A 26,792-nucleotide genomic window follows, 5' to 3' on the forward strand; every position below is an offset into this window, starting at 1 on the left:
CTCCAGAATTGCAAACTTCTCCAAGGTGCAGGGAGCAATAGACTGTACGCACATTACGATGCGGGCACCTTTTCAGGCTGCTGAGGTTTTCAGGAACCGCAAGGGATTCCACTCCCTGAATGTCGAACTCGTTGTCGACCACCAGCAAATTATACTGGCAGTGAATGCTCAATTTCCGGGCAGCATCCATAATGCGTACATCCTGCGTGAGAGCACTGTATCTGACTTGTTCAACAATGAGCCACAAGGTCAATGCTGGATGCTTGGGGACAAAGAATATGGCCTCGCCACCTGGCTGATGACCCCCCTGCGTGACACCCACACCGAAGCCGAAAGGCGATATAACGAGAGCCACAGAGCAACTCGCAATATCATGGAGAAAACGATTGGAGTGCTGAAGCAGCGCTTCAGATGCCTGGACCACTCAGGAGGCGAGCTCCAATACCACCCTGAGCAGGTAGCTCACTTCGTGGTGGTGTGCTCCATGCTACACAATTTGGCTATCAGGAGGGGACAAGAATTGCCTGATGAGTCTGACAGTCCACCTCACCAGAGAGAAGAGGAGGAGGACGAGGAGACGGACGCTGACATCGGGCCAGACAATCAGGCTGATGCTGAAGCCATGCCCCCGTCCCCCTGTAGACTGCATGAAAGGGCCCATGGTGGCATAATAACTGCAAGAGCCTTACTTCAGGAGCTCATTAATGATCGCTTTGCCTGAAAGAACATTTGGTGTTATTTCCATGGCTGACACACTGCTGGGTGTGCAGGTCATACATCAATGGTGGGCATCACCTTGGTGACCATCACCTTGGTGACCGTTAAAGTTTACGTTGATTGAAGTTAAGTGTGATTATACCCTTTGATAAGGAATCACCAGCCTGTAATGGTACAGCTATCTGAGCCAATGTGCTGCAAGGTTTTGTTAAATAAAAAACATTTAAACCAAACATTAGAAACATACATAGAAACATAGAAAATAGGTGCAGGAGTAGGCCATTAGTCTGAAATCATTAGTATTTCTGTACAAACCAACCCTTCGCACCCCCCCCAACCCCCGCTTCTCCTCCCCACCTCTACCTTTACCCTCCTGACTCCAAGCCGCCTAGCCAAAGAGGCAATGCTTCATTGGGGGTGGGGTGGGGGGGGGTGGCGGCCAAAGCGCTGCTTGGATGGATACGGGAAAGGACGGTCTCAAGGTGGGAACATGCTCCAAAGCAGAAACAAGATGTTGCTGCTGGCTCTCATGTGTGGTTGGCAATGGGGGTGCGTCACCTTCGGGTACAGTGTGGCGATCCAGGACCACTGGGAGCCCTCTGCCATCAGTGTTCCTGGCTACCAGCTCCAGGGCCCCCTCCATCCCTTCCATTTTATATGTTATTTGTTGGACAGAAACTCAGTGTCAACTATGTTTTTGGTGCTTAGTGGGCTTTTTGCTACTGGTGAATCTCTCTCGTGACTCCGAGAACAGCCAAGCAAGCACACACCACAGCCACAGACGCTTTCAGTGCCTCTGAGTCCCTCGCTCTCTGTCTCCTCTTCTGCGCATGTCATGGTGACCCTTCACCTCCAGAATCGTGGGAATGGAGCATTGCCATGCCGTTGCTAAAGACAGCCACACTTTCTGGCAGAAGGTCAGAAAATTTTTATGCTACCGCCCATTTGATATCGCTCGTGGTAACGCCCATTTTCAAAAATGTAAGCTAGGTGTTTTGAGAATGGGCAAGAAGCCGGCGATCTGAAAACCCTTTTTTAATGCCCAAGCTGCAAATAACGCCCATTTTTAGGCCCTAAGCTCAAAAGTGGAGGTTCTAGCCCAAAGAAACATAGAAATTTACAGCGTAGAAGGAGGCCATTTCGGCCCATCGTGTCCGTGCCGGCCGACAAAGAGCTGCACGGCCCTTGGTCAGCAGCTCTAAAGGTTACATATAAACCTATGAACAATGATGGAAAGGCAAAGAGCACCCAGCCCAACCAGTCCGCCTCACACATCTGTGACAACTCTTCGACTGAAACATTCTACACTCCACCCCAACCGGAGCCATGTGATCTCCTGGGAGAGGCAAAAACCAGATAAAAACCCAGGCCGATTTAGGGAGAAAAAATCTGGGAAAATTACTCTCCGACTCATCCAGGCAATCGAAACTAGTCCAGGAGATCACCCTAGCCGTATTCTATTCCCTGCAGTACTTACCATTATATCTGCGCTGCCCAGCAAAAGGTCATCCAGTCTAATCAGAATTACCAGCTCTAGGTCCGTAACCCTGCAGGTTACTGCACTTTAAATGCCCATCCAACCATCTCTTAAAAGTGGTGAGGGTTTCTGCATCCACCACTCTTCCAGGCAGCGAGTTCCAGATCTCCACAACCCTCTGCATATAGAAGCCCCCCCTCAAATCCCCTCCAGATCTTCTACCAATCACTTTAAAACTATGCCCCCTCATAATAGACCCTTCCACCAATGGAAATAGATCCTTACTATCCACTATGTCCAGGCCCCTCAATACTTTGTACGCCTAGATGACGTCTCCTCTCAACCTCCTTTGTTCCAATGAGAACAAACCCAGCCTATCCAATCTGTCCTCATAACTAAGATTCTCCTTTCCAGGCAGCATCCTAGTAAATTTCCTCTGCACCCTCTCTAGTGCAATCACGTCCTTCCTATAATACGGCAACCAGAACTGCACGCAATAGACTGGAAACACAGATTAAACGGTGGCACAATTGAGGAACAGTGGAGGACTTTTAAGGAGCTCTTTCATAGTGCTCAACAAAAATATATTCCAATGAAAAAGAAGGGCGGTAAGAGAAGGGATAACCAGCCGTGGATAACCAGGGAAATTAAGGAGAGTATCAAATTAAAAACCAATGCGAATAAGGTGGCCAAGGTTAGTGGGAAAATAGAAGATTGGGAAAATTTAAAACGACAGCAAAGAATGACTAAGAAAGCAATAAAGAAAGGAAAGATAGATTACGAAGGTAAACTTGCGCAAAACATAAAAACGGATAGTAAAAGCTTTTACCGATATATAAAACGGAAAAGAGTGACTAAAGTAAATGTTGGTCCCTTAGAAGATGAGAAGGGGGATTTAATAATGAGAAATGTGGAAATGGCTGAGACCTTAAACAATTATTTTGCTTTGGTCTTTACAGTGGAAGACACAGAAACCATGCCAGAAATTGCTGGTCACAGGAATGTGGGAAGGAGGACCGGGAGACAATCACTATCACTAGGGGGGTAGTGCTGGACAGGCTAATGGGACTCAAGGTAGACAAGTCCCCTGGTCCTGATGAAATGCATCCCAGGGTATTAAAAGAGATGGCGGAAGTTATAGCAGATGCATTCGTTATAATCTACCAAAATTCTCTGGACTCTGGGGAGGTGCCATCGGATTGGAGAGCAGCTAATGTAATGCCTCTGTTTAAAAAGGGGGGCAGACAAAAGGGTTAGTTTAACATCTGTAGTGGGGAAAATGCTTGAAACTAGCATTAAGGAAGAAATAGCGGGACATCTAGATAGGAATAGTGCAATCAAGCAGACGCAGCATGGATTCATGAAGGGGAAATCATGTTTAACTAATTTACTGGAATTCTTTGAGGATATAACGAGCATGGTGGATAGAGGTGTACCGATGGATGTGGTGTATTTAGATTTCCAAAAGGCATTCGATAAGGTGCCACACAAAAGGTTACTGCAGAAGATAAAGGTACGCAGGGTCAGTGGAAATGTATTAGCATGGATAGAGAATTGGCTGGCTAAAAGAAAGCAGAGAGTCTGGATAAATGGGTCCTTTTTGGGTTGGAAATCGGTGGTTAGTGGTGTGCCACAGGGATCGGTGCTGGGACCACAACTGTTTACAATATACATAGATGACCTGGAAGAGGGGACAGAGTGTAGTGTAACAAAATTTGCAAATGACACAAAGATTAGTGGGAAAGTGGGTTGTGTAGAGGACACAGAGAGGCTGCAAAGAGATTTAGATACGTTAAGCGAATGGGCTAAGGTTTGGCAGACGGAATACAATGTCGGAAAGTGTGAGCTCATCCACCTTGGGGAAAAAAACAAAAAAAGGGAATACTATTTGAATGGGGAGAAATTACAACATGCTGCGGTGCAGAGGGACCTGGGGGTCCTTGTGCATGAATCCCAAAAAGTTAGTTTGCAGGTGCAGCAGGTAATCAGGAAGGCGAATGGAATGTTGGCCTTCATTGCGAGAGGGATGGAGTACAAAAGCAGGGAGGTCCTTCTGCAACTGTATAGGGTATTGGTGAGGCCGCACCTGGACTCCTGCGTGCAGTTTTGGTCACCTTACTTAAGGAAGGATATACTGGTTTTGGAGGGGGTACAGAGACGATTCACTAGGTTGATTCCGGAGATGAGGGGGTTAACTTATGATGGTAGATTGAGTAGACTGGGTCTTTACTCGTTGGAGTTCAGAAGGATGAGGGGTGATCTTATAGAAACATTTAAAATAATGAAAGGGATAGACAAGATAGAGGCAGAAAGGTTGTTTCCACTGGTCGGGGAGACTAGAACTAGGGGGCACAGCCTCAAAATACAGAGGAGCCAATTTAAAACCGAGTTGAGAAGGAATTTCTTCTCCCAGAGGGTTGTGAATCTGTGGAATTCTCTGCCCAAGGAAGCAGTTGAGGCTAGCTCATTGAATGTATTCAAGTACAGATAGATAGATTTTTAACTAATAAGGGAATTAAGGGTTATCGGGAGCGGGCGGGTAAGTGGAGCTGAGTCCACGGCCAGATCAGCCATGATCTTGTTGAATGGCGGAGCGGGCTCGAGGGGCTAGATGGCCTACTCCTGTTCCTAATTCTTATGTTCTTATGTTCAATACTCCAGCTGTGGCCTAACCAAAGTTTTATACAATTTAAGCATAACCTCCCTTCTCTTATATTCAATGCCTCGGCCAATAAAGGCAAGCATTCCGTATGCCTTCTTAACCACGTTATCCACCTGGCTTGCTACTTTCAGGGATCTGTGGGCAAGCCAGGTGGATAACGTGGTTCATCTACACTATTAAATGGCCTACCAGTACTGAGCCCTGCGGATCCCCACTGGGAACATTCTTCCAGTCACAAAAACATCCATCAATCATTATCCTTTGCTTCCTACCTCCAAGCAATTTTGGATCCAACTTGTCACTTTGCCCTGTATCCTATGGGCTTTAACCTTCTTGACCAGTCTACCATGTGGGACCTTATCAAAAGCCTTGCTAAAGTCCATATATACTACATCGTATGCACTACCCTCATTGACCCTCTTGGTTACCTCCTCAAAAAATTAAATCAGGTTAGTCAAACACAATCTTCCCCTAACAAATCCGTGCTGACTGCCTCTAATTAATCCTTGCCTTTCCAAATGCAGATTTATCCTGCCTTTCAGGATTTTTTCCAATAATTTTCCCACCACTGAGGTTAGGCTGACAGGCCTGTAATTACTCGGCCTATCCCTTTCTCCCTTCTTAAACAAGGGCACTACATTAGCAGTCCTCTAATCCTCCGGCACCACGCCCAGATCCAAAGAGGACTGGAAAATGAAGGTCAAGGCCTCTGCTATTTCCTCTTTTACTTCGCTCAACAGCTTGGGATACATTTCTTCCGGGCCTGGGGACTTATCTACTTTCAAAGCTGTTAAACCCCTTAATACTTCCTCTCTCAGTATATTTATTTCATCCAGAATATCACACTCCTCCTTGATAGCAGTATCTACATTAGCACTTTTTTTGTGAAAACACATGCAAAGTATTCATTAAGAACCCTACCAACATCTTCCGCCTCCACACAAAGATTACCAATAGGCCCTACCCTTTCTTTAGTTACCCTCTTATTCTTAATATATTTATAGAACATCTTAGGGTTTTCCTTAATTTTACTGGCCAAGAATTTCTCGTGCTCTCTCTTTGCATTCCTAATATTCTTTTTAATTTTGCCTCTTAACTTTCTATATTTCTCTAAAGATTTTAAAGTATTTAGCCGTTGGTATATGACATAACCGTCCCTTTTTTTCTTAATCCTCCCCTGTAAGTTCCTAGACATCCAGGGGGCTCTAGAATTATTTTTCCCAGCCTTTTTCTTTAAGGGGACATGTTTGGCCTGAGCCTTCCGGATCTCCTCCTTGAATGCCTCCCACTGTTCCGACACTGATTTACCCAGTCCACTATGGCTAAATCACTCCTTAACTTAGCAAAATTAGCTTTTCCCAATTCGGAGCTTTTATTCCAGGCCTATTCTTGTCCTTATCCATAACCAACTTGAATCTGACTGAATTATGGTCACTGGCACCCAAGTGCTCTCCCACTAATACCCCTTCAACCTGCCAAGCTTCATTCCTCAAAACTAAATCCAAGACCGCGCCCTCTCATGTTGGGCTTGCTACATACTGACTAAAAAAGTTCTCTTGAATGCATTTCAAGAATTTCGCACCCTCTATACCCTTCACACTAAATTTGTCCCAATCAATATTTGGATAGTTAAAATCCCCTACTATTACTACCCTATTATTTTTAGACTTCACAGCAATTTGCCTACATATTTGCTCCTCTATCTCCCTCCCATTGTTTGGGGGTCTATAATACACACTCAGTAGTGTGATCGCCCCTTTTTTATTTTTCAATTCGACCAATATGGCCTCATTTTATGATCCCTCTACTATATTATCCCTCCTACACTGCTGTAATAGTTTCAACTATTAATCAACCTCCCCTCCCCTTTTTACCCCCCTCTCTATCTTGTCTAAAAATCCTGTAGCCAGGAATATTGATCTGCCAAACCTGCCCCTCTTTCAGCTATGTTTCTGTTATGGCTATAATGTCATACTCCCAAGTGCCTACCTGTTTTTACACCCAAAGATGAGAGAGCAGCGCTAAAAAGTAACATTGCACACTCATCCTCAGGCAGGAGCTCTCGGGCCGACTGAATTTCCCAATGGGAGGCTGCTGTCATGCTAAAAAAAAAGCGGGAAGGAAAAAAAAAGAACTAAACCTTCTCTGATCCACACACACATTCCCCACTCTTAAAACTAATGAAAACATGCAGAAATAAATAAAGAGAAAAACTTACCTTCCTTTCGAGGCGATTCCGCCCAAGTTCCACTCTTTAGGACAACTTTTTCCTGGCTGTACGGCCACCTGTTTGTCAAGTAGCCGTACAAAGCAAATCTTGCGACAGAGCGTCAAAGAGGCATTGTACGCTGGATGACGGCACCACTTGGGTGGCCTTAGCCAGCACAGCTTTGCCTCTTGGTGCCTCTGCCAAAGAGCCGACTCAATTTAGGTCGAGGCGTTGACCTAAAGGCCACTTACCGACCACGGTAGGCATTTGCCGCCCGTTAACCGTCTCCTGCGCATGGTAACGGACGGCGTACAAAACCCAATTTTGAACCCCTACTTTCTACCAACGCGTCAGCGAGCCCTGCCCCCATTGTCTAAGCGTGATAGCCAATTTAGGGTTGGAGATAGGTGTGGCACAAATGATGTATTTTTTTCCAGGTGTGGTGGTTTCCCTTTAAACTCGGTCACTGTGTTGGGAAGTTGAACAGCCAGCTGAAATCAGAAGTCACGCACCAAGCTGATCTTCATCAATTCTTGGCAATCTCATTGGTTACGGGCATGGGAGGGGAACAGGGGGGAAGAGAGAGAGAGAGAGAGAAAGAGTGAATTTAATCTTAACCCATGTTGCGTAATTGGTTCAGTTTGCCATTGATGGACAATTCTGTTTTGAATTTGAGATCAGGAATTCCTGGTAATTCTTTTCTGGCATATAAAAAAAGGGACTACATAATAATGACAGTAGAAAAAAGTGACGCATCCATCAGTAAGACATAAATAGAATCCATGTGGATAGAAATAAAAGATAATAAAGGATCAATCACACTAATAGGGGTAGTCTACAGACCACCTAATAGTGGAAGGGAGATGGAGGAAGGAATATGGCAACAAATTTGGGAAATGAGTAAAAAACGTAGAATAATAATCATGGGGGATTTCAACTACACCGATATTATTTGTACAGAAGAGGATGAGGAAATGGAATTCCTACAGTGTGTACAGGACTCCTTTCTAACCCAATATTTAAGAAGTCCAACAAGGGAGGATTCGCTATTGGATCTATGAATGGGGAATGAACCAGAGCAGATAAGAGAAGTAAGGGAACTTCTAGGCAATAGTGACCATAATATAACATGCTTTAAGATAATAAGGCTGAATTTGCGGCCTCTACGGGTGTGTACAAAGGGCGCCGTGCATGCAGTAAAACCCAGAACTTGCGATCTGTCACGACAGATCATCCACATCCCCGGGAAGAGGGCCTCTGCGGGTGTAGAGTTGGGCTATTTGCCTAACTTCAGCTCAACGAATGCCCATGAAATTCTTACGCCTGATAAAAGCAGAAGGCCTGCTTTTAATAGTTTAAGAGTTTTAAAAAACATAAACATAAAATATTTTCATTCATTTATACCTTAAAAGCCTTGTGCAATAAGGTAAGTTTATTATTAGCCCCACTAAAACATGTACATTTATTTTTCAAAAAATTAAATTTTTGTTTTAAATATTTAATTAAATGTAATTAATTTTAAATATGCAATGTTTTGCCTATTTATTTGATGTGTAGAGGTATTTTTTATGTGATCCCAATTCATACTTATGTGTTTTCCGTACATTCGGAATCCCATAAGTATGAATGGGGATTCCCTTCTTTGATTAGTTGGGAAAGCCCATCTGATTCTAGGGGAGCTTGCGAACCGCATGCGCCCCCTAGGATACATGGGCCTCCATGCAGGCCTACGTGTAGAGGCCCCCAGGAGTGCAAGTCGCTGAACCTCCCGGACCACCAGGTCAGTTCATAGATTTTTTGCATCCGCCTTCAGGAAACCTCCGACCACGAATTCGGCCCCAATATTTGAGAAGTGTATGTGTGACTTTTTTTATTCGTTCATGATATGTGGGCATCACTGGCAAGGCCAGCATTTATTGCCCATCCCTAATTGCCCTTGAGAAGATGGTGGTGACACGCCGTCTTGAACCACTGCAGTCCGTGTGGTGAAGGTACTCCCACAGAGCTGTTAGGGAAGGAGTTACAGTATTTGACCCAGCGACGATTAAGGAATGGCGATATACTTCCAAGTCAGGATGGTTTGTGGAGGAGAACGTGGAGGTAGTGGTGTTCCCTTGCACCTTGTCCTTCTAGTTGGTAGAGGTCATGGGTTTGGGAGGTGCTGCCGAAGAAGCCTTGGTGAGTTGCTGCAGGGCATCTTGTAGATGGTATACACTGCAGACACGGTGTGGTGGTGGTGGAGGGAGTAAATGTTTAAGGTGGTGGATGGGCTGCTTTGTTCTGGACGGTGTCAAGCTTCTTGAGTGCTGTTGGAGCTGCACTCATCCATTCCTTGTAGATGGTGAAAAGGCTTTAGGGAGTGAGGAGGTGAGACACTCGCCGCAGAATACCCAGCCTCTGACCTGCTCTTTTTGCCACAGTATTTATGTGGCTGGTAGTTTTAGGTTTCTGGTCAATGGTGACCCCCACGAAGTTGATGGTGGGGTATTCGATGACGGTAATGTCATTAAATGTCAAGAGGCAGTGGATAGACTTTCGCTTATTGGAGATAGACATTGCCTGGCACTTGTCTGGTGCAAATGGTAGTACCCAAACTGGGTAAGAGTGAGCAGGTTATTGGTGAGTAAGTGCCACTTGATAGCAGTGTCAATGACACCTTCCATCACTTTGCTCATGATTGTAAATAATCTGATGGGGTGATAATTGGCCAGATTGGATTTGTCCTGCTTTTTGTGGACAGGATATACATGCAATTTTACACATTATTGGATAGATACCAGTGTTGTAGCTATACTGGAACAGCTTCACTAGAGGCGCGGCTAGTTCTGGAACACAAGTCTTCCGCATAACAGAATTCACAAGAGGAGGCAAAGGGTTTAATTATGAGGGGGAAAATAGAGTATGAGAGGAAGCTTTCTTGGAACATAAAAACTGACTGCTAAAGCTTCTATAGATATGTGAAGAGAAAACGATTAGTGAAGACAAATGTCAGAATCAGGTGAATTTATAATGGGGAACAAAGAAATGGCAGACCAATTGAACAAATACTTTGGTTCTGTCTTCATGAAGGAAGACACAAATAACCTTCCGGAAATACTAGGGGACAGAGGGTCTAGTGAGAAGGAGGAACTGAAGGAAATCCTTATTAGTCAGGAAATTGTGTTAGGGAAATTGATGGGATTGAAGGCCTTTAAATCCCCAGGGCCTGATAGTCTGCATCCAAGAGTACTTAAGGAAGAGGCCCTAGAAATAGTGGATGCATTGGTGATCATTTTCCAGCAGTCTATCGACTCTGGATCAGTTCCTATGGACTGGAGGGTATCTAATGTAACACCACTTTTTAAGAAAGGAGGGAGAGAGAAAATGGGGAATTATAGACCGGTTAGCCTGGCAACAGTTGTGGGGAAAATGTTGGAATCAATTATTAAAGATGAAATAGCAGTGCATTTGGAAAGCAGTGACAGGATCGGTCCAAGTCAGCATGGATTTATGAAAGGGAAATCATGCACGACAAATCTTCTAGAATTTTTTGAGGATGTAACAAATAGTGTGGACAGGGGAGAACCAGTGGATGTGGTATATTTAGACTTTCAAAAGGCTTTTGACAAGGTTCCACACAAGAGATTGGTGTGCAAAATTAAAGCACATGGTATTGGGGGTAATGTATTGACGTGGATAGAGAACTGGTTGGCAGACAGGAAGCAGAGAGTCGGGATAAATGGGTCCTTTTCAGAATGGCAGGCAGTGACTAGTGGGGTGCCGCAGGGCTCAGCGCTGGGACCCCAGCTATTTACAATATACATCAATGATTTAGATGAAGGAATTGAGTATTATCTCCAAGTTTGCAGATGACACTAAGCTGGGTGGTGGTGTGAGCTGTGAGGAGGATGCTAAGAGGCTGCAGGGTGACTTGGACAGGTTAGGTGAGTGGGTAAATGCATGGCAGATGCAGTATAATGTGGATAAATGTGAGGTTATCCACTTTAGCGGCAAAAACACGATGGCAGAATATTATCTGAATGGCGGCAGATTAAGAAAAGGGGAGGTGCAACGAGACTTGGGTGTCATGGTACATCAATCATTGAAAGTTGGCATGCAGGTACAGCAGGCGGTGAAGAAGGCAAATGGCATGTTGGCCTTCATACCTAGGGGATTTAAGTATAGGAGCAGGGAGGTCTTACTGCAGTTGTACAGGGCCTTGGTGAGGCCTCACCTGGAATATTGTGTTCAGTTTTGGTCTCCTAATCTGAAGAAAGACGTTCTTGCTATTGAGGGAGTGCAACGAAGGTTCACCAGACAGATTCCTGGGATGGCAGGACTGACATATGATGAGAGGCTGGATCGACTGGGCCTGTATTCACTGGAGTTTAGAAGAATGAGAGGGGTTCTCATAGAAACATATAAAATACTGACGGGACTAGACAGGTTAGATGCAGGAAGAATGTTCCCGATGTTGGGGAAGTCCAGAACCAGAGGACATAGTCTAAGGATAAGGGGTAAGCCATTTAGGACTGAGATGAGGAGAAACTTCTTCACTCAGAGAGTTGTTAACCTGTGGAATTCCGTACCGCAGAGAGTTGTTGATGCCAGTTCATTGGATATATTCAAGAGGGAGTTAGATATGGCCCTTATGGCTAAAGGGATCAAGGGGTATGGAGAGAAAGCAGGAAAGGAGTACTGAGGTGAATGATCAACCATGATCTTATTGAATGGTGGTGCAGTCTCGAAGTGCCGAATGGCCTACTCCTGCACCTATTTTCTATGTTTCTATGAAATTGTTGTAATTAGTGTAAAATATCGCAGAATATCAAGCGCAAATCAAGTTTAGCACAGGTCAACTTTCCGCAATCTCTTACGCTAGTTTAAAAAAATATCCTGCTGGAAATAGGCTCCACCCACAAAACTGGCCACGCCCCAGATTGAATTAATCGCCATTGCGAGTTTCTGCTAATTGCACTGATTTGCGGACCTTTGAGGAGGTGCTAAAAATTAAGCTAATTCTTTTGGGTGCAAGGACACTAATACGAACATTTTAAGTGCTTTTGAATATAATTTTTTAAAATTTTCTAAGCAACTGACGACTGCACCTCAATATAACTAGAAAATATTTCGGTATAGTTGTTTAAAAGTAATTTTCAGTAATTTAAAATCGAGTTGCTCACAGGTGGTGGATTGACACTCTGATTAAAAATATTTATTATTAGTGCTAAACCCTTTTTCAGTTGTATTAATAAAACTGCACCAAGCTACCACAAGGAATACATTTTAAAATAACTTAAAAATAAAATTAAGATTTAAACTGCTGCCCAATTGTGCTGGTTCAAGGCAGATTTTACGTTTGGTGATATGCAAATGAGTTTGAACAGAAACTCGAGCGGAAAAATACTCGTGCACAATTTCGTGCACAATTTGCGCCCGTTTTGCCAATTGCGGCCAAAGTGCAAACTACCCCATCGAGTTAATTTTAAATGATAATAGTGAATTCTGTATTTGTTTTTAAATAGGAGATAAAGGCTTTCCAGGACCACCAGGTCCCTCTGGGCTCCCGGGACTAAGAGGCCTCCCAGGACGTGAGAAAGGAAGTCCAGGTGATTTTGGGTTTCCAGGTACACCTGGATCTCCAGGATATTCAGGATTGAAAGGCTCCCCTGGCATCATTGGTTTCCCTGGAATGATGGGAGAAAAGGTAGGAATCCTGATATCTATAAATCACTGCTATGCGTAGATTTATGTCCAGTTTTCTACCCTCCTGTTGTAAAGGCAGCCATTCTTGCTAAGGTACAGTTGGATGGATAATGGAAACCTACTGGTTAAGCGGGTTCTTTTGGGCACAAGGACATTAATAGGCACATCTTTAAAGCTTTTGAATATAATTTTTTTTAATTTACTAAGAAACTGATTACAATACACCAATATAAACTAGCAAATGGGGTTTGTATAGTTTTTTTTAAGTCATTTCAATCATTTGAAATCGGGTTACTCACAGGTGGTAGATTGAAACTCTGATTAAAAATGCTTATTTTTTTATAATAAACCCATTTTCAGTTGTATTAATAAAACTGCATCTAGTTACCACTCTTAAATATACCAAGGAATATTAATTAAAGCAAAATTTAATTTAAAAAATGTACATTCTTAAACACTGCCTGATTGGACTGGTTCATGGCAGGTTTTACATTCACTGATATGCAAATAGTTTGAGCAATAACTGAGAAATAAAAGCAGTTCTCAAAACTAGCGCAGGTTTGGGTGCAATTTGTGCCAGATCTCTGATAATGCCCAAAGCAGAAACTCTACCCCAGTATATTCAGAATAAATTCTTACTAATAAGTTTGATTATTGCACATAATATGCACACCCAATTTAAGAAAATAAATTGAACTTGAATAAGAATCTCTACAAACTACAGATAAAAATGGTTGATTCTGAAATGTTTTTCCCATTGCATTTTAAGTATTCATGTTGCATTCAAAATTACAAAAAATTATTTTATGCAAAAATAATTATACTTCTGAATATGCTGATCTTTTCGAGGTGAAGATTTGCAGTGGACTACTCAATTTGTTTTTGACAGTCTGCTCCAACTTCTGGTTCCATTTTGTTCTTTCTGATTTGACCCAGTCATACGCCCCCTGAGGTCAAGATAATAGGATTTGAACCATCTATAGGACTCCATTCATGCAGGTCTTGCATTGGCTGGGAGACTATAGGAGAATGGCCCAGTGATGATTCACTCTCTGACTTTTCCTCTCTATTGGGTGATGCCTTCCATACAGATGTGGCTGAGGTCGAGAGCTTAGCAAAGTGGGGAATGGAACCTGCATCCCACCAACTTTTTGAGGTTGAACACTCAGCAGATTGGGGAGTGGTGGGGGGGGGGGGGGGGGATCAAATCTATGCCTCACTACTCTGTAAACTCAGATCGTCAGAAGAGTACGGAAACTAACCTGTGTCCCACTCAGTGAGGCCACAGGCTCAGGAGAGTGGTGGGGTGGAGCAGCGTCAAGCAGGTCCCTCAACTCGTTTGGGACTGGGAGTTCAGCAAAGTGGGGGTTTGAACCTTCATCCCATCACAATGAGATCACAAGATGAATAGAGTTCACTGCTGCCCATCATCATCATAGGCAGTCCCTCAAAGCAAGGATGAGTTCACAGGTGTTTTAATGAAGGACCTAATATTCCAGATCCCGAACTGCATCGTGTCGGGTGGAAGATGCCTGTGCTTGGATTTTTTTTAACGTGTGGTGGCCATTGCACACCAGCCACCACATGGGCTTAACAGAGCATGGTCTTGGTCCAGTGGCAAGGATTACCCAAGACTAACTGGAGACCAGCTCTGCTGCGCAGACCGAGCGCGCACACATATCGCAGAGTGGGCTGGCCCGTGCTGCCCCTGGGCCCTCACCTCTTCTGGACCCCAAACTCACGCCTCTCCTGGGCCCCGGTCACTTCTCTCTACGGACTCTTGCTGCTCCTTCGCCCCTCCTGCTGTGCCTGCCCGCACTGCAGTCAGCGACCTGGCTTCGTAGCCGTCGCCCTCCTGCAGCAGCACGCGCTGCTCCCTGCAGTGGTATGCTGCCGCACGCTGCTCCCTCCAATGGCCCCGGCCTGCTGATGATCTTGCAGGCCGGGGCCGCGGCAATTTCCGGGCCTGGCCGCCGCACAAACACACACACACACACATATGCTGCCCATATATCATCATTCAGTACAATTCAGAGCTCAGCAGAGTGGAGGATGGAGCCTGTGTCCCACCACCTTGTACCACTGTAACCACTGTAACACTCTGCATTACTGTGCTGCCTAGTAGATTGACTGTTAATGCTGAGCATTATAAATTGGATGATTGGTAAACATGCTAGATTTGGGACAAGGGTTCTGCAGGTTGGGAAGTAGTTTGTGATAGTAAAGCTGCATCCATGAATGTATATTAAGCGTGGGTCAAGCATGTCTTTAGCTGTAGAAAACTGTACAATTTTTTATATTTCAAACACTTTGTATTTCACAGGGTGATGATGGTCTGCCAGGTCCTCCTGGATACTCTGGTGAATTGGGACTTGTTGGTCCAAAAGGTACGAAGTTGGCCAGATCTTACCCATTGTTACTTCTACATCTTAAACATTGGCATAATTGCTAGAATCCCTTCTAAAATTGTTACAAAGAATGATAAACTTACATTTGTTTTGTTTTGTTCAAACTGGATGTAAGAGATAAATTAAACTGTAGTTGGGAATGCTAGCCTGAATGAGTTACTTATGCCCCACTAACCTTTGGGATTGGGAGCTCAGTAGCATGTTGAATCAAACAATGTGACTCACCACTCAATCGCAAGCTTAACAAAATGGGATCAAACCTGTGCCTCCACTCAGTTTGAAGGAGCTGGATGAACAACTGTAGAGATACAGACATTAACACAGTTGACTGCTGGGAGCGGTTATTGAGCAAGGTGGTTAATAAAATATATGGGTAGAATTGGGTTTATAAATAGAGGAATAGAATATAAAAGCAAAGAGATCATGCTAGAACTTTATAAATCATTGGTTAGCCCTCAGCTGGGGTATTGAGGACAGTTCTGGGCATCACACTTAAGGGAAGATATAAAGGCCTTAGAAAGGGTACAGAGGAGGTTGATCAGGATGTTACCAGGGATGAGGGACTTCAGTTATAAGGAAAAGGTAAAACAGTTCTCCTTGGAACAGAGGAGGTTAAGAGGTGACCTAATAGAGGTTTTCAAGATGATGACAAAGTAAAATGATGCCATGGAAACAGTGCTATCCCAGCATTCACAGTAGGAGTGAAATCCTTCTACAACAACAACTTGTATTTATATAGCGCCTTTAACATAGTAAAATGTCCCAAGGCCTGACACAGGGGTGTTATAAGACAAAAAAATTTGACACCGAGCCACTTAAGGAGAAATTAGGGCAGGTGACCAAAAGCTTGGTCAAAGAGGTAGGTTTTCAGGAGCGTCTTAAAGGAGGTCGAGAGGCACAGAGATTAAGGCAGGGAATTCCAGAGCTTAGGGCATAGGCAACAGAAGGGACTGCCACTGATAGTTGAGCGAATATAATCAGGGATGGTTAAGGGCAGAATTGGAGGAGCACAGATATCTCGGGGGGTGGGGCTTGTGGGGCTGGATGAGATTATAGAGATAGGGAGGGGCGATGCCATGGAGGGATTTGTAAACAAGGATGAGAATTTTGATATAAAGGTGTTGCTCAACCGGGAGCCAATGTGGGTCAGCGAGCACTGGGGTGATGGGTGAGCGGGACTTGCTACGAGTTAGGACACTGGCAGCCGAGTTTTAGATGACCTTAAGCTTAAGGGTAGAATGTGGGAGGTCAGCCAGGACTGAGTTGGAATAGTCATTAAAATGTTCGGGTTTATTGTTGTATAATTAACTTATGTACATGACAAGAAATTCTGTCTTTATTATACAGGTGAACGTGGTGATGTAGTAAGTGTACTAGGTGGTCCAGGACTAAAAGGAGAGCCTGGACAACCAGGATACCCAGGTGAGATAAATGGAGTTATCCCTCTGACTGTTCCGTTCTTTTCACATTTCATGCATTTATATTTGCCGCCAGCTTTCTCCCCCATTCTGGAGGTTCAGACTGTCAGGTTGCCCCAGTTTTTGCTCGGGCGCGAGTTTTGCAGGGGGGTGGGAGGACAAGCGACAAGCTCCCCTGGCTGTGCCCGAGTGAAGCCTGGGCCCATTTTAACTCCCAGGCTTCATTTCCATTTCCCAGTCTCCCGCTGGAATCAGCACCCGACCGGCCGGTGGGAGCCAGATTTCGGGCGGCAGGGGAGTGACGTTGGGGACCCGTGGGAATGGTCTCCGGCAGTCAGGTTAGAGCATCGGGGGGATGTCCCAGGGTCACCATGGTCGGGGGGAAAAGAGGGGAAGCCCAGGGCTGGGGAAGGCCCAAAGCTTCTTTGTTAGGCACCTGGGAGCACTCCTGCCCAAAAGGAAAAACTTAATAAAATGTTTAAAACTTGCCTATTCGGACAAGCCCAGCACTGGTTGTGGGTCACTCAACTGCATGTTAGAAATGCTTTGGGGGGCAAGTTACCTCATCGGACCCAGACCTTTGCACCACACACACACTGCCTGAAACAGGGCAGTTATACTGGCGTGGTGCGCATGCGCACCGCCGATACAGAGCGGAGGAAGCTGCCTCTATTTTAACCATCCCCTCCCCCCGACGGGTACAAGGGAGTTAAAATTGGCCCTGTGGTTTTTCACACAATTGCCATCAGTGTCGCAACCATTTGACAAGAGGTGTGACTCGTGCATCAGGATTACCTGTCTTCTCCATGGACCATGCTGTGGCAGTTTGGTAGTGCCACTTCTACATATTCCCTTGCTAGATGAGGATGCACTGTACTCTATTATAGCCCTGTGTAGAACCAACTTGCCTGATATAATACTGAGTTATACACACCAGGATGGTTTCAGGTTCATTTACTGTTCCACACTACCTTGGCTGATCGCGACTGGTTTGTGGCAGAGGGTGAAATAGAGAAAATTCAGACAAAGATGCCGACCGAAATTGCCCCCTCCAAGAGGTGGGAATGGAGTGGAGCCTTACCGATCGGGGACAGACGGAAGGGCCGACCCTTCTGACATTGCCCCCAGGCTGGAAGCGGCGGGAACGGGTTTCCGCACCGCCCATTTTCCCGCCACGTCAGGTACGCACCGACCCCTTTCCATCCCCCCACGGTAAATTGCCTCATGGGAACGGCACCACCACCGCTCGGTGCCACTGACAGCTTTTCCCAACTGTGTGTGCCTGGGCGGCACGTCCGTCCTTAAAGGGGAGGACCCGCTGCCGGCGCCTCCATTTTATATTAATTGTCAGCTGACTGCTAGGTCGGTCCGACAATGGTGGCCACAGGTTTGGCCGGGCCACCAACAGGCAGCCCAGCACCCCCCCTCTTGCTTGCTGGGCCGCTAGCCTGGCCCAGTGGACCTAACTAAAATATCTGCAGAGTTTGCAGCAGCCCTCCCCTTTAACTGAAGGGGAGGGACGTTGTGATGCACCTCTGCGACGCGGCGCTGATGACTCATTGGGGTGGCCGACCCGACAGAATGGCACTTCCGCCCCGCAGTCATCCAGAACACCGTCCCGCTCCAAAAAACAATTCAATCAACTGAAAATCGATCGAGTCTGCGCCCCATGGATTGGGGTGGAGTAAAAAGGAAAAAAAACGGTAAGTGCATTCTGTTTCGGGTGGAGAGCAATTTCGGCCCCAAAGTCTTTTATTCCCGGTTGCTACTGAGTCAATTTTTCAAAATTGGAAAGAAAGGAAATCGAAAATACGCAGTCTTCACTGCAGTTGAATTAAAGTAGGATCAGCCTGTTCTGCAGGGCCGCCAATGAGACCTAGGTGATTCTCAGAAGAGTGTTATAATTCTGTACGACTTTCTCAACCATTCATACAATCAGAAGAGAAATGTCGGACAGGAAAAGACCCACTGGTCGATCTAGCTAGCCCCATATAGTTGTGATTACTCATTCATGACATGGGGACTCCCAACCCACCGACAGTTATGTAATCTCCTGGGAAAGGTGAAAGATCAGATTTTTTTTTAGGCAGGCCAGTTAGGGGAGGGGGGGAGTGTGGAAAACTCCTTTCCGACCTCTTTTTGTGATCAAAACTAGTCCAGGAGACCACATTGACCCTAGCTTATATTCATGATGTCACATTGTTCTTTGGGAGATATATATATTACAGAGATGTTTTAATACCCAGCGCCTTTATCTAATTTCAGGTGAAAGAGGGCGAGATGGTTTGCCTGGGGATCCTGGCTACTCTGGGAGCCCTGGGAGTAGTGGACTCAAAGGATCACCAGGAGAAGGAGGCCGACCGGGAACCCCAGGTGAGAATCTATAAAGTATTGTAGAAACATAAAAGCAAGACACATGGAGGGAGGCCAATCAACCCAAACGGCCATGTCAGCATCATCTGCTCAACTGAATCTATCGATCCTTCCCTGCACCTACACTTGCTTAAAAATCTCTTACATCTCTAATTTTTTCCAGTTCTGATGAAGGTCATGGACCTGAAACGTTAACTCTGTTTCTCTCTCCACAGCTGCTGCCTGACCTGCTGAGTATTCCCAGAATTTTCTGTTTTTATTTCTATCTACTCTTACCTCATTTCCCTGACTTTTCTCCATCTGCTGCAGAACGGTCTTGATTTTTTCTTTGATAAAGAATGTGAAAAAAAGAAAGACTTGCATTTATATCGTGCCTTTCGCGACCACCTGACGTCTCAAAGTGCTTTACAGCTGACGAAGTACTTTTGGAGTGTAGTCACTGTTGTAATGTAGGAACGATTATGATACTAAAATAATGAAGTACATCAAAAGCCACTCCGTCTGTTAGCGGGATTACTTTTGAAAAGAAAGCTTTTTTACCCACAGACCATTTAAGTGGCTTCACCTATCCCAGGCATCTAATCAGGTATCAGACAACTGATGTGCAATAAGTAGCGTACAGTGCCTGATGCAGAGAGTGGTCACTAATGCTGCCGTTGCTTGGTTGGCTAGAGGTATGTGAGCGCACCTGCTGGAGGGCTTGCCATCAGATTTGCCCTTGCCTCTTTTCTCCTCGCCCAACTGACCTCCTGATGAGGTGATACCTGCTTTGAGTAGCACAGTACAGGTCTGGAAGGAATTCAGCTCACAACCTACTGCTGGCATGTCGCGGACGCCGTGTACATTTTAAAAATGTGCAGATGATCACTGCAGTCCAGCTATTTCAATGAGTGGAAGCTGATCAGTGTGGTCAAGAAGTTTCCTGAGGCGCAATGTTTCTCTGTGCTTCATCACAAGAATGTTTTGAAAGGTTATTTCACAATCATTTCATCAGTCCATTTTTTTCTTCTTTCTTTTGTGCTTAGGTGCTCCTGGGCTGCAAGGTACCCCTGGGACCCCAGGTTACCAGGGACTTCGAGGACCACCAGGACCTCCAGGACGTCCACCTTATTATACTCCAGGACAGAAAGGTGCCTACATTAGCTATCCAGTATTATGCTTAGCTATGGATATAGCACAAGCATTGTCAGAGTGTGAAAAGAGAATTCATCCCATCTACCTTGGTCTGTCTCCCAGATGCTGTTTTAGGACACAGACTGACCATTGTACAGTTTTTCTTGCGCAAAATTCATATCACCCCGCTCCTTGCAGAATTGGTAATCAGTCCAGTTCCCTTTGGAGTGTGAATCCGCACACACAGCACTGCAGTCTGTTTGAGGAGTTGATGGCTCTAAGCCTGAGTTTAGTTTGTGGATTCTTCAGCCCATAGTAATGCTTGCGACCGTTTACTGGATTCCCTCCATCTATCGATCAATAATCGATTAGGATAACTCTTTAGCGCCCCCCTGCTGGAAGCCTGACAGGCATAGCATACATAAGAACATAAGGAAATAAGAAATAGGAACAAGAGTAGGCCATACGGCCCCTCGAGCCTGCTCCGCCATTCAATAAGATCATGGCTGATCTGATCATGGAGTCAGCTCCACTTCCCCGTCCTCTCCCCAGAACTCCTTATCCTCTTATCGCTCAAGAAACTGTCTATTTCTGTCTTAAGTTTACTCAATGTCCCAGCTTCCACAGCTCTCCGAGGCAGCAAATTCCTTTACAACCCTCAGAGAAGAAATTTCTCCTCATCTCTGTTTTAAATGGGCGGCCCCTTATTCTAAGATCATACCCTCTAGTTCTAGTCTCCCCCATCAGTGGAAACATCCTCTCTGCATCCACCTTGTCAAGCCCCCTCATAATCTTATACGTTTCAATAAGATCACCTCTCATTCTTCTGAATTCTAATGAGTAGAGGCCCAACCTGCTCAACCTTTCCTCATAAGTCAACCCCCGTATCCCCAGAATCAACCTAGTGAACCTTCTCTGAACTGCCTCCAAAGCAAGTATATCCTTTCGTAAATATAGAAACCAAAACTGCACGCAGTATTCCAGTTGTGGCCTCACCAATACCTTGCATAACTGTAGCAAGACTTCCCTGCTTTTATACTCCATTCCCTTTGCAATAAAGGCCAAGATTCCATTGGCCTTCCTGATCACTTGCTGTACCTGCATACTATCCTTTTATGTTTCATGCCTGAGGTAAGCTGTGCCTGTAAGTGAGAGGTGCCCTTGATTTCCTTGTCATGGCCATTTGTAAACCCGTCATACCAGCAATGTAGGCCTCCCCACCGAAGGGCCTTGAGGTAGGGATTGTGGGGAGATTGTGCTACGGCATCTCCGCAAACACTCTGGTCTGCAGGAGTCCCAGCGCGAGTTCCAACGCCAGGTTACTTCAGGTATCTCTCTGGGATCAGGAGATTGGGGATGCACTCTCCTACCTCCTTACTGTTCTAATGTTGGGTCTGCGCCTACTCAGACCTGGTAACATTGCTGATTACATTTCCAACAGTCTATCGACTCTGGATCAGTTCCTATGGACTGGAGGGTAGCTAATGTAACACCACTTTTTAAGAAAGGAGGGAGAGAGAAAACGGGTAATTATAGACCGGTTAGACTGACATCAGTAGTGGGGAAAATGTTGGGATCAATTATTAAAGATGAAATAGCAGCGCATTTGGAAAGCAGTGACAGGATCAGTCCATGTCAGCATGGATTTATGAAAGGGAAATCATGCTTGACAAATCTTCTAGAATTTTTTGAGGATGTAACTGGTAGAGTGGACAAGGGAGAACCAGTGGATGTGGTGTATTTAGACTTTCAAAAGGCTTTTGACAAGTTCCCACACAAGAGATTGGTGTGCAAAATTAAAGCACATGGTATTGGGGGTAATGTGCTGATGTGGATAGAGAACTGGTTGGCAGACAGGAAGCAGAGAGTCGGGATAAACGGGTCCTTTTCAGAATGGCAGGCAGTGACTAGTGGGATGCCGCAGGGCTCAGTGCTGGGACCCCAGCTATTTACAATATACACTAATGATTTGGATGAAGGAATTGAGTGTAATATCTCCAAGTTTGTAGATGACACTAAGCTGGGTGGCGGTGTGAGCTGTGAGGAGGACGCTAAGAGGCTGCAGGGTGACTTGGACATAGAAACATAGAAAATAGGTGCAGGAGTAGGCCATTTGGCCCTTCGAGCCTGCACCACCATTCAATAAGATCATGGCTGATCATTCATCTCAGTACACCTTTCCTGCTTTCTCTCCATACCTCTTGATCCCTTTAGCCGTAAGGGTCATATCTAACTCCTTCTTGAATATATCCAATGAACTGGCATCAACAATTCTCTGTGGTAGGGAATTCCACAGGTTAACAACTCTCCGTGTGAAGAAGTTTCTCCTCATCTCAGTCATAAATGGCCTACTCCTTATCCTTAGACTATGTCCCCTGGTCCTGGACTTCCCCAACATCGGGAACATTCTTCCTGCACCTAACCTGTCCAGTCCCGTCAGAATTTTGAATGTTTCTATGAGATCTCCTCTCATCCTTCTAAACTCCAGTGAATACAGGCCCAGTCGATCCAGTCTCTCCTCATATGTCAGTCCAACCATCCCGGCAATCAGTCTGGTGAACCTTCGCTGCACTCCCTCAATAGCAAGACCGTCCTTCCTTAGATTAGGAGACCAAAACTGAACACAATATTCCAGGTGAGGCCTCACGAAGGCCCTGTACAACTGCAGTAAGACCTCCTTGCTCCTATACTCAAATCCCCTAGCTATGAAGGCCAACATACCATTGCTGTACCTGCATGCCAATTTTCAATGACTGATGTACCAGGTCTTGTTGCAACTCCCCTTTTCCTAATCTGCCGCCATTCAGATAATATTCTGCCTTCGCGTTTTTGTCATCTAAGTGGATAACCTCACATTTATCCACATTACACTGCATCTGCCATGCGTTTGCCCACTCACCTAACCTGTCCAAGTCACCCTGCAGCCTTTTACCGTCCTCCTCACAGCTCACACCGTCACCCAGCTTAGTGTTATCTGCAAACTTGGAGATATTACACTCAATTCCTTCATCCAAATCATTAATTTATATTGTAAATAGCTGGGGTCCCAGCACTGAGCCCTGCAGCATCCCACTAGTCACTGCCTGCCATTCTGAAAAGGACCCGTTTATCCCGACTCAATGCTTCCTGTCTGCCAACCAGTTCTCTATCCACGTCAGTACATTATCCCCAATACCATGCGCTTTAATTTTGCACACCAATCTTTTGTGTGGGACCTTGTCAAAAGCCTTTTGAAAGTCCAAATACACCACATCCACTGGTTCTCCCTTGTCCACTCTACTAGTTACATCCTCAAAACATTCTTGAAGATTTGTCAAGCATGATTTCCCTTTCATAAATCCATGTTGACTTGGACCGATCCCGTCACTGCTTTCCAAATGTGTTGCTATTTCATCTTTAATAATTGATTCCAACATTTTCCCCTCTACTGATGTCAGGCTAACTGGTCTATAACTACCAGTTTTCTCTCTCCCTCCTTTCTTAAATAGTAGTGTTACATTCGCTACCTTTCAGGCAATAGGAACCGATCCAGAGTCGATAGACTGTTGGAAATGATTACCAATGCATCCACTATTTCTAGCGCTACTTCCTTAAGTACTCTGGGATGCAGACTATCAGGCCTTCAATCAGCCTTCAATCCCATCAATTTCCCTAACACAATTTCCTGCCTAATAAGGATTTCCTTCAGTTCCCCCTTCCCACTAGACCCTCGGTCCCCTCGTATTTCCGGAAGGTTTTTCATGTCTTCCTTCGTGAAGACAGAACCAAAGTATTTGTTTAACTGGTCCACCATTTCTTTGTTCCCCATTATTAGGTTAGGTGAGTGGGCAAACGCATGGCAGATGCAGTATAATGTGGATAAATGTGAGGTTATCCACTTTGGTGGCAAAATATTATCTGAATGGCGGCAGATTAGGAAAAGGGGAGGTGCAACGAGATCTGGGTGTCATGGTACATCAGTCATTGAAAGTTGGCATGCAGATTCAGCAGGCGGTGAAGAAGGCAAATGGTATGTTGGCCTTCATAGCTAGGGAATTGAGTATTAGGAGCAGGGAGGTCTTAATGCAGTTCTACAGGGCCTTAGTGAGGCCTCACCTGGAATATTGTGTTCAGTTTTGGTCTCCTAATCTGAGGAAGGACGTTCTTGCTATTGAGGGAGTGCAGCAAAGGTTCACCAGACTGATTCCCGGGATGGCAGGACTGACATATGAGGAGAGACTGGATCAACTGGGCCTGTATTCACTGGAGTTTAGAAGGATGAGAGGGGATCTCATAGAAACATCTAAAATTCTGACGGGACTGGACAGGATAGATGCGGGAAGATTGTTCCCGATGTTGGGGAAGTCCAGAACCAGTGGTCACAGTCTAAGGATAAGGGGTAAGCCATTTCGGACTGAGATGAGGAGAAACTTCTTCACTCAGAGAATTGTTAACCTGTGGAATTCCCTACTGCAGAGAGTTGTTGATGCCAGTTCATTGGATATTTTCAAGAGGGAGTTAGATATGGCCCTTATGGCTAAAGGGTCAAGGGGTATGGAGAAAAAGCAGAAAAGGGGTACTGAGGGAAGGATCAGCCATGATCTTATTGAATGGTGGTGCAGGCTCGAAGTGCCGAATGGCCTACTCCTGTATCTATTTTTCTATGTTTCTATGATTGCATGGAGGAAGTCCAAGATAGCCCAGCGCAGCAGAGTGGGAGCGGGGGAGAGAGAACTGATGCCACAAGTCCCCTCCCTTTGGGCCCAAATTTCGGCCTCAGTTGCTCCTGATTTTTTGGAGCAACTGGTATAGAACGGAGTATCTTAGAAATTTAAATTCTCGCCATTGAGTTTGCTCCAGTTCCAGTCAGTTCGAACAGTTTCACTTTGGAACAGAATTTTTTTTTCAAAAATGGGCATGTACGGCCACTTACGCCTGTTTTCAAAGTTTCGGCAGTGAAAACTTACTCCAAACTAACTTAGAATGGAGTAAGTGAAGATTTTTGTACGCTCGAAAAAACCTTGTCTACACTTTAGAAAATCAGGTGTAGGTTTCAAATCAGGCGCAGGGAATGGCGGGGGGTGGAGTTTAAAGGGAAGTTTACAAACATTAAACACTTCAGTTTTACAAATAAAGAGCCATCATCAATAATAAATGATAAAAACATCAATAAATCAACCAATAGATCAATCAAAAAAAATTAATAAGAAATAATTTTTTTTTTAAATCAATAAATAAAACATTTTCTACTTACCAACTGCAGCACCGGGAGCCCTCCAACAGCGTGCTGGGATGCCCTCCCCCCCACCCCCCCCCACCCCCAGTGTGTCTCTGTCAGTGTCTCTATCTCTCTGTCTGTCTGTCTGTGTGTGTCTCTCACTCTCTGTCTGTCAGTGTCTGTGTTTCTGACAGCGAGGGGAGAGGGAGGAGGGGGTCGAGGGAGAGAGGGGGGGCAGGGGGAGTGGAGGGAGGGAGGCAGAGGCGGAAGGGGGGAAGGGGGGAAGGGGGGGAGGAGGAGAAGGGGAAGGGGGGAGGAGGAGAAGGGGAAGGGGGATAGAAGAAGGGGGAAAAGGAGAAGGCGGGGAAAGGAAAAGGGGGGGGAAGGAGAAGGGGGGGTGGAGGAGAAGGTGGAGGGAGGCTGAACGGGCCGGGCCCGGCCAGGCCCAAGACTTCGGGCAGGGCCCGTCCCCAGCACCAGATTTACAGGTCATTTTCTGGGCTACCATAAACAGTTTCTCAAGGTTCAATTTAAGGATCTTGAATAGCTCGTTTACTTTGTTAAGATATCCAATATCTATTAATCTGACTTCACTGCTGTCAATGCTCCCAGATGTCCCAAAAGTACTAGGCAAACTAATGGGACTAAAGGTGGACAAGTCCCCTGGACCTGATGGACTGCATCCTAGGGTCTTAAAAGAGGTCGCTGCAGAGATAGTGGATGCATTGATGTAATTACCAAAATTCCCTGGATTCTGGAGAGGTCCCAGCAGATTGTAAAACCACAAATGTAACGCCCCTATTTAAGAAAGGAGGAAGACAGAAAGCAGGAAACTATAGACCAGTTAGCCTAACATCTGTCATTGGGAAAATACTGTAGTCCATCATTAAGGAAGTAGTAGCAGGACATTTAGAAAATCATACTGCAGTCAAGCAGAGTTTGCATGGTTTTATGAAAGGAAAATCATGTTTGACAAATTTGCTGGAGTTCTTTGAGGATGTAATGAGCAGGGTGGACAAAGGGGAATCAGTAGATGTTGTGTATTTGGATTTCCAGAAGGCATTTGATAAGATGCTACATAAAAGGTTTCTGCACAAGATAAGAGCTTGTGGAGTTGGGAGTAATATATTAGCAGGGATAGAGGATTGGCGAACTAACAGAAAACAGAGAGTAAGGATAAATGGGTCATTTTCAGGTTGGCAAACTGTAACTAGTGGGGTGTCGCAGGGATCAATGCTGGGGCCTCAACTATTTACAATTTATATTAATGACTTGGATGAAGGGACTGAGTGTAATGTAGCCAAATTTGCTGATGCTACAAAGATAGGTGGGAAAGCAAGTTGTGAGGAGGACGCAAAGAATTTACAAAGGGATATAGATAGGCTAAGTGATTGTGCAAAAATTTGGCAGGTGGAGTATAATGTGGGAAAATGTGAGGTTATCTACTTTGGTAGGAAAAACAAAAAAGCAAATTATTATTTAAATGGAGAGAGATTACAAAATCTGTGGTGCAAAGGGATCTGGGGGTCCTTG

General features: G+C 45.2%; 1 protein-coding gene across 5 annotated transcripts in view; it reads left to right on the forward strand.

Annotated features, from left to right (window-relative positions):
- The window catches only part of col4a6 (collagen, type IV, alpha 6), a 575,180-nt gene that overhangs the window by 506,413 nt on the left and 41,975 nt on the right, over nt 1-26,792 (forward strand). For all 5 annotated transcript variants that reach the window (XM_070882795.1, XM_070882794.1, XM_070882796.1 and 2 more), the window contains 5 exons: nt 12,570-12,751; nt 15,074-15,137; nt 16,506-16,580; nt 18,842-18,949; nt 19,975-20,079. In XM_070882795.1, the coding sequence (XP_070738896.1) occupies nt 12,570-12,751; nt 15,074-15,137; nt 16,506-16,580; nt 18,842-18,949; nt 19,975-20,079 (534 nt within the window). The remainder of the gene's footprint in view (nt 1-12,569; nt 12,752-15,073; nt 15,138-16,505; nt 16,581-18,841; nt 18,950-19,974; nt 20,080-26,792) is intronic.

Source organism: Pristiophorus japonicus, chromosome 6 (assembly GCF_044704955.1).
Source record: "Pristiophorus japonicus isolate sPriJap1 chromosome 6, sPriJap1.hap1, whole genome shotgun sequence".
In the NCBI taxonomy this organism is placed as follows: Eukaryota; Metazoa; Chordata; class Chondrichthyes; family Pristiophoridae; genus Pristiophorus; species Pristiophorus japonicus.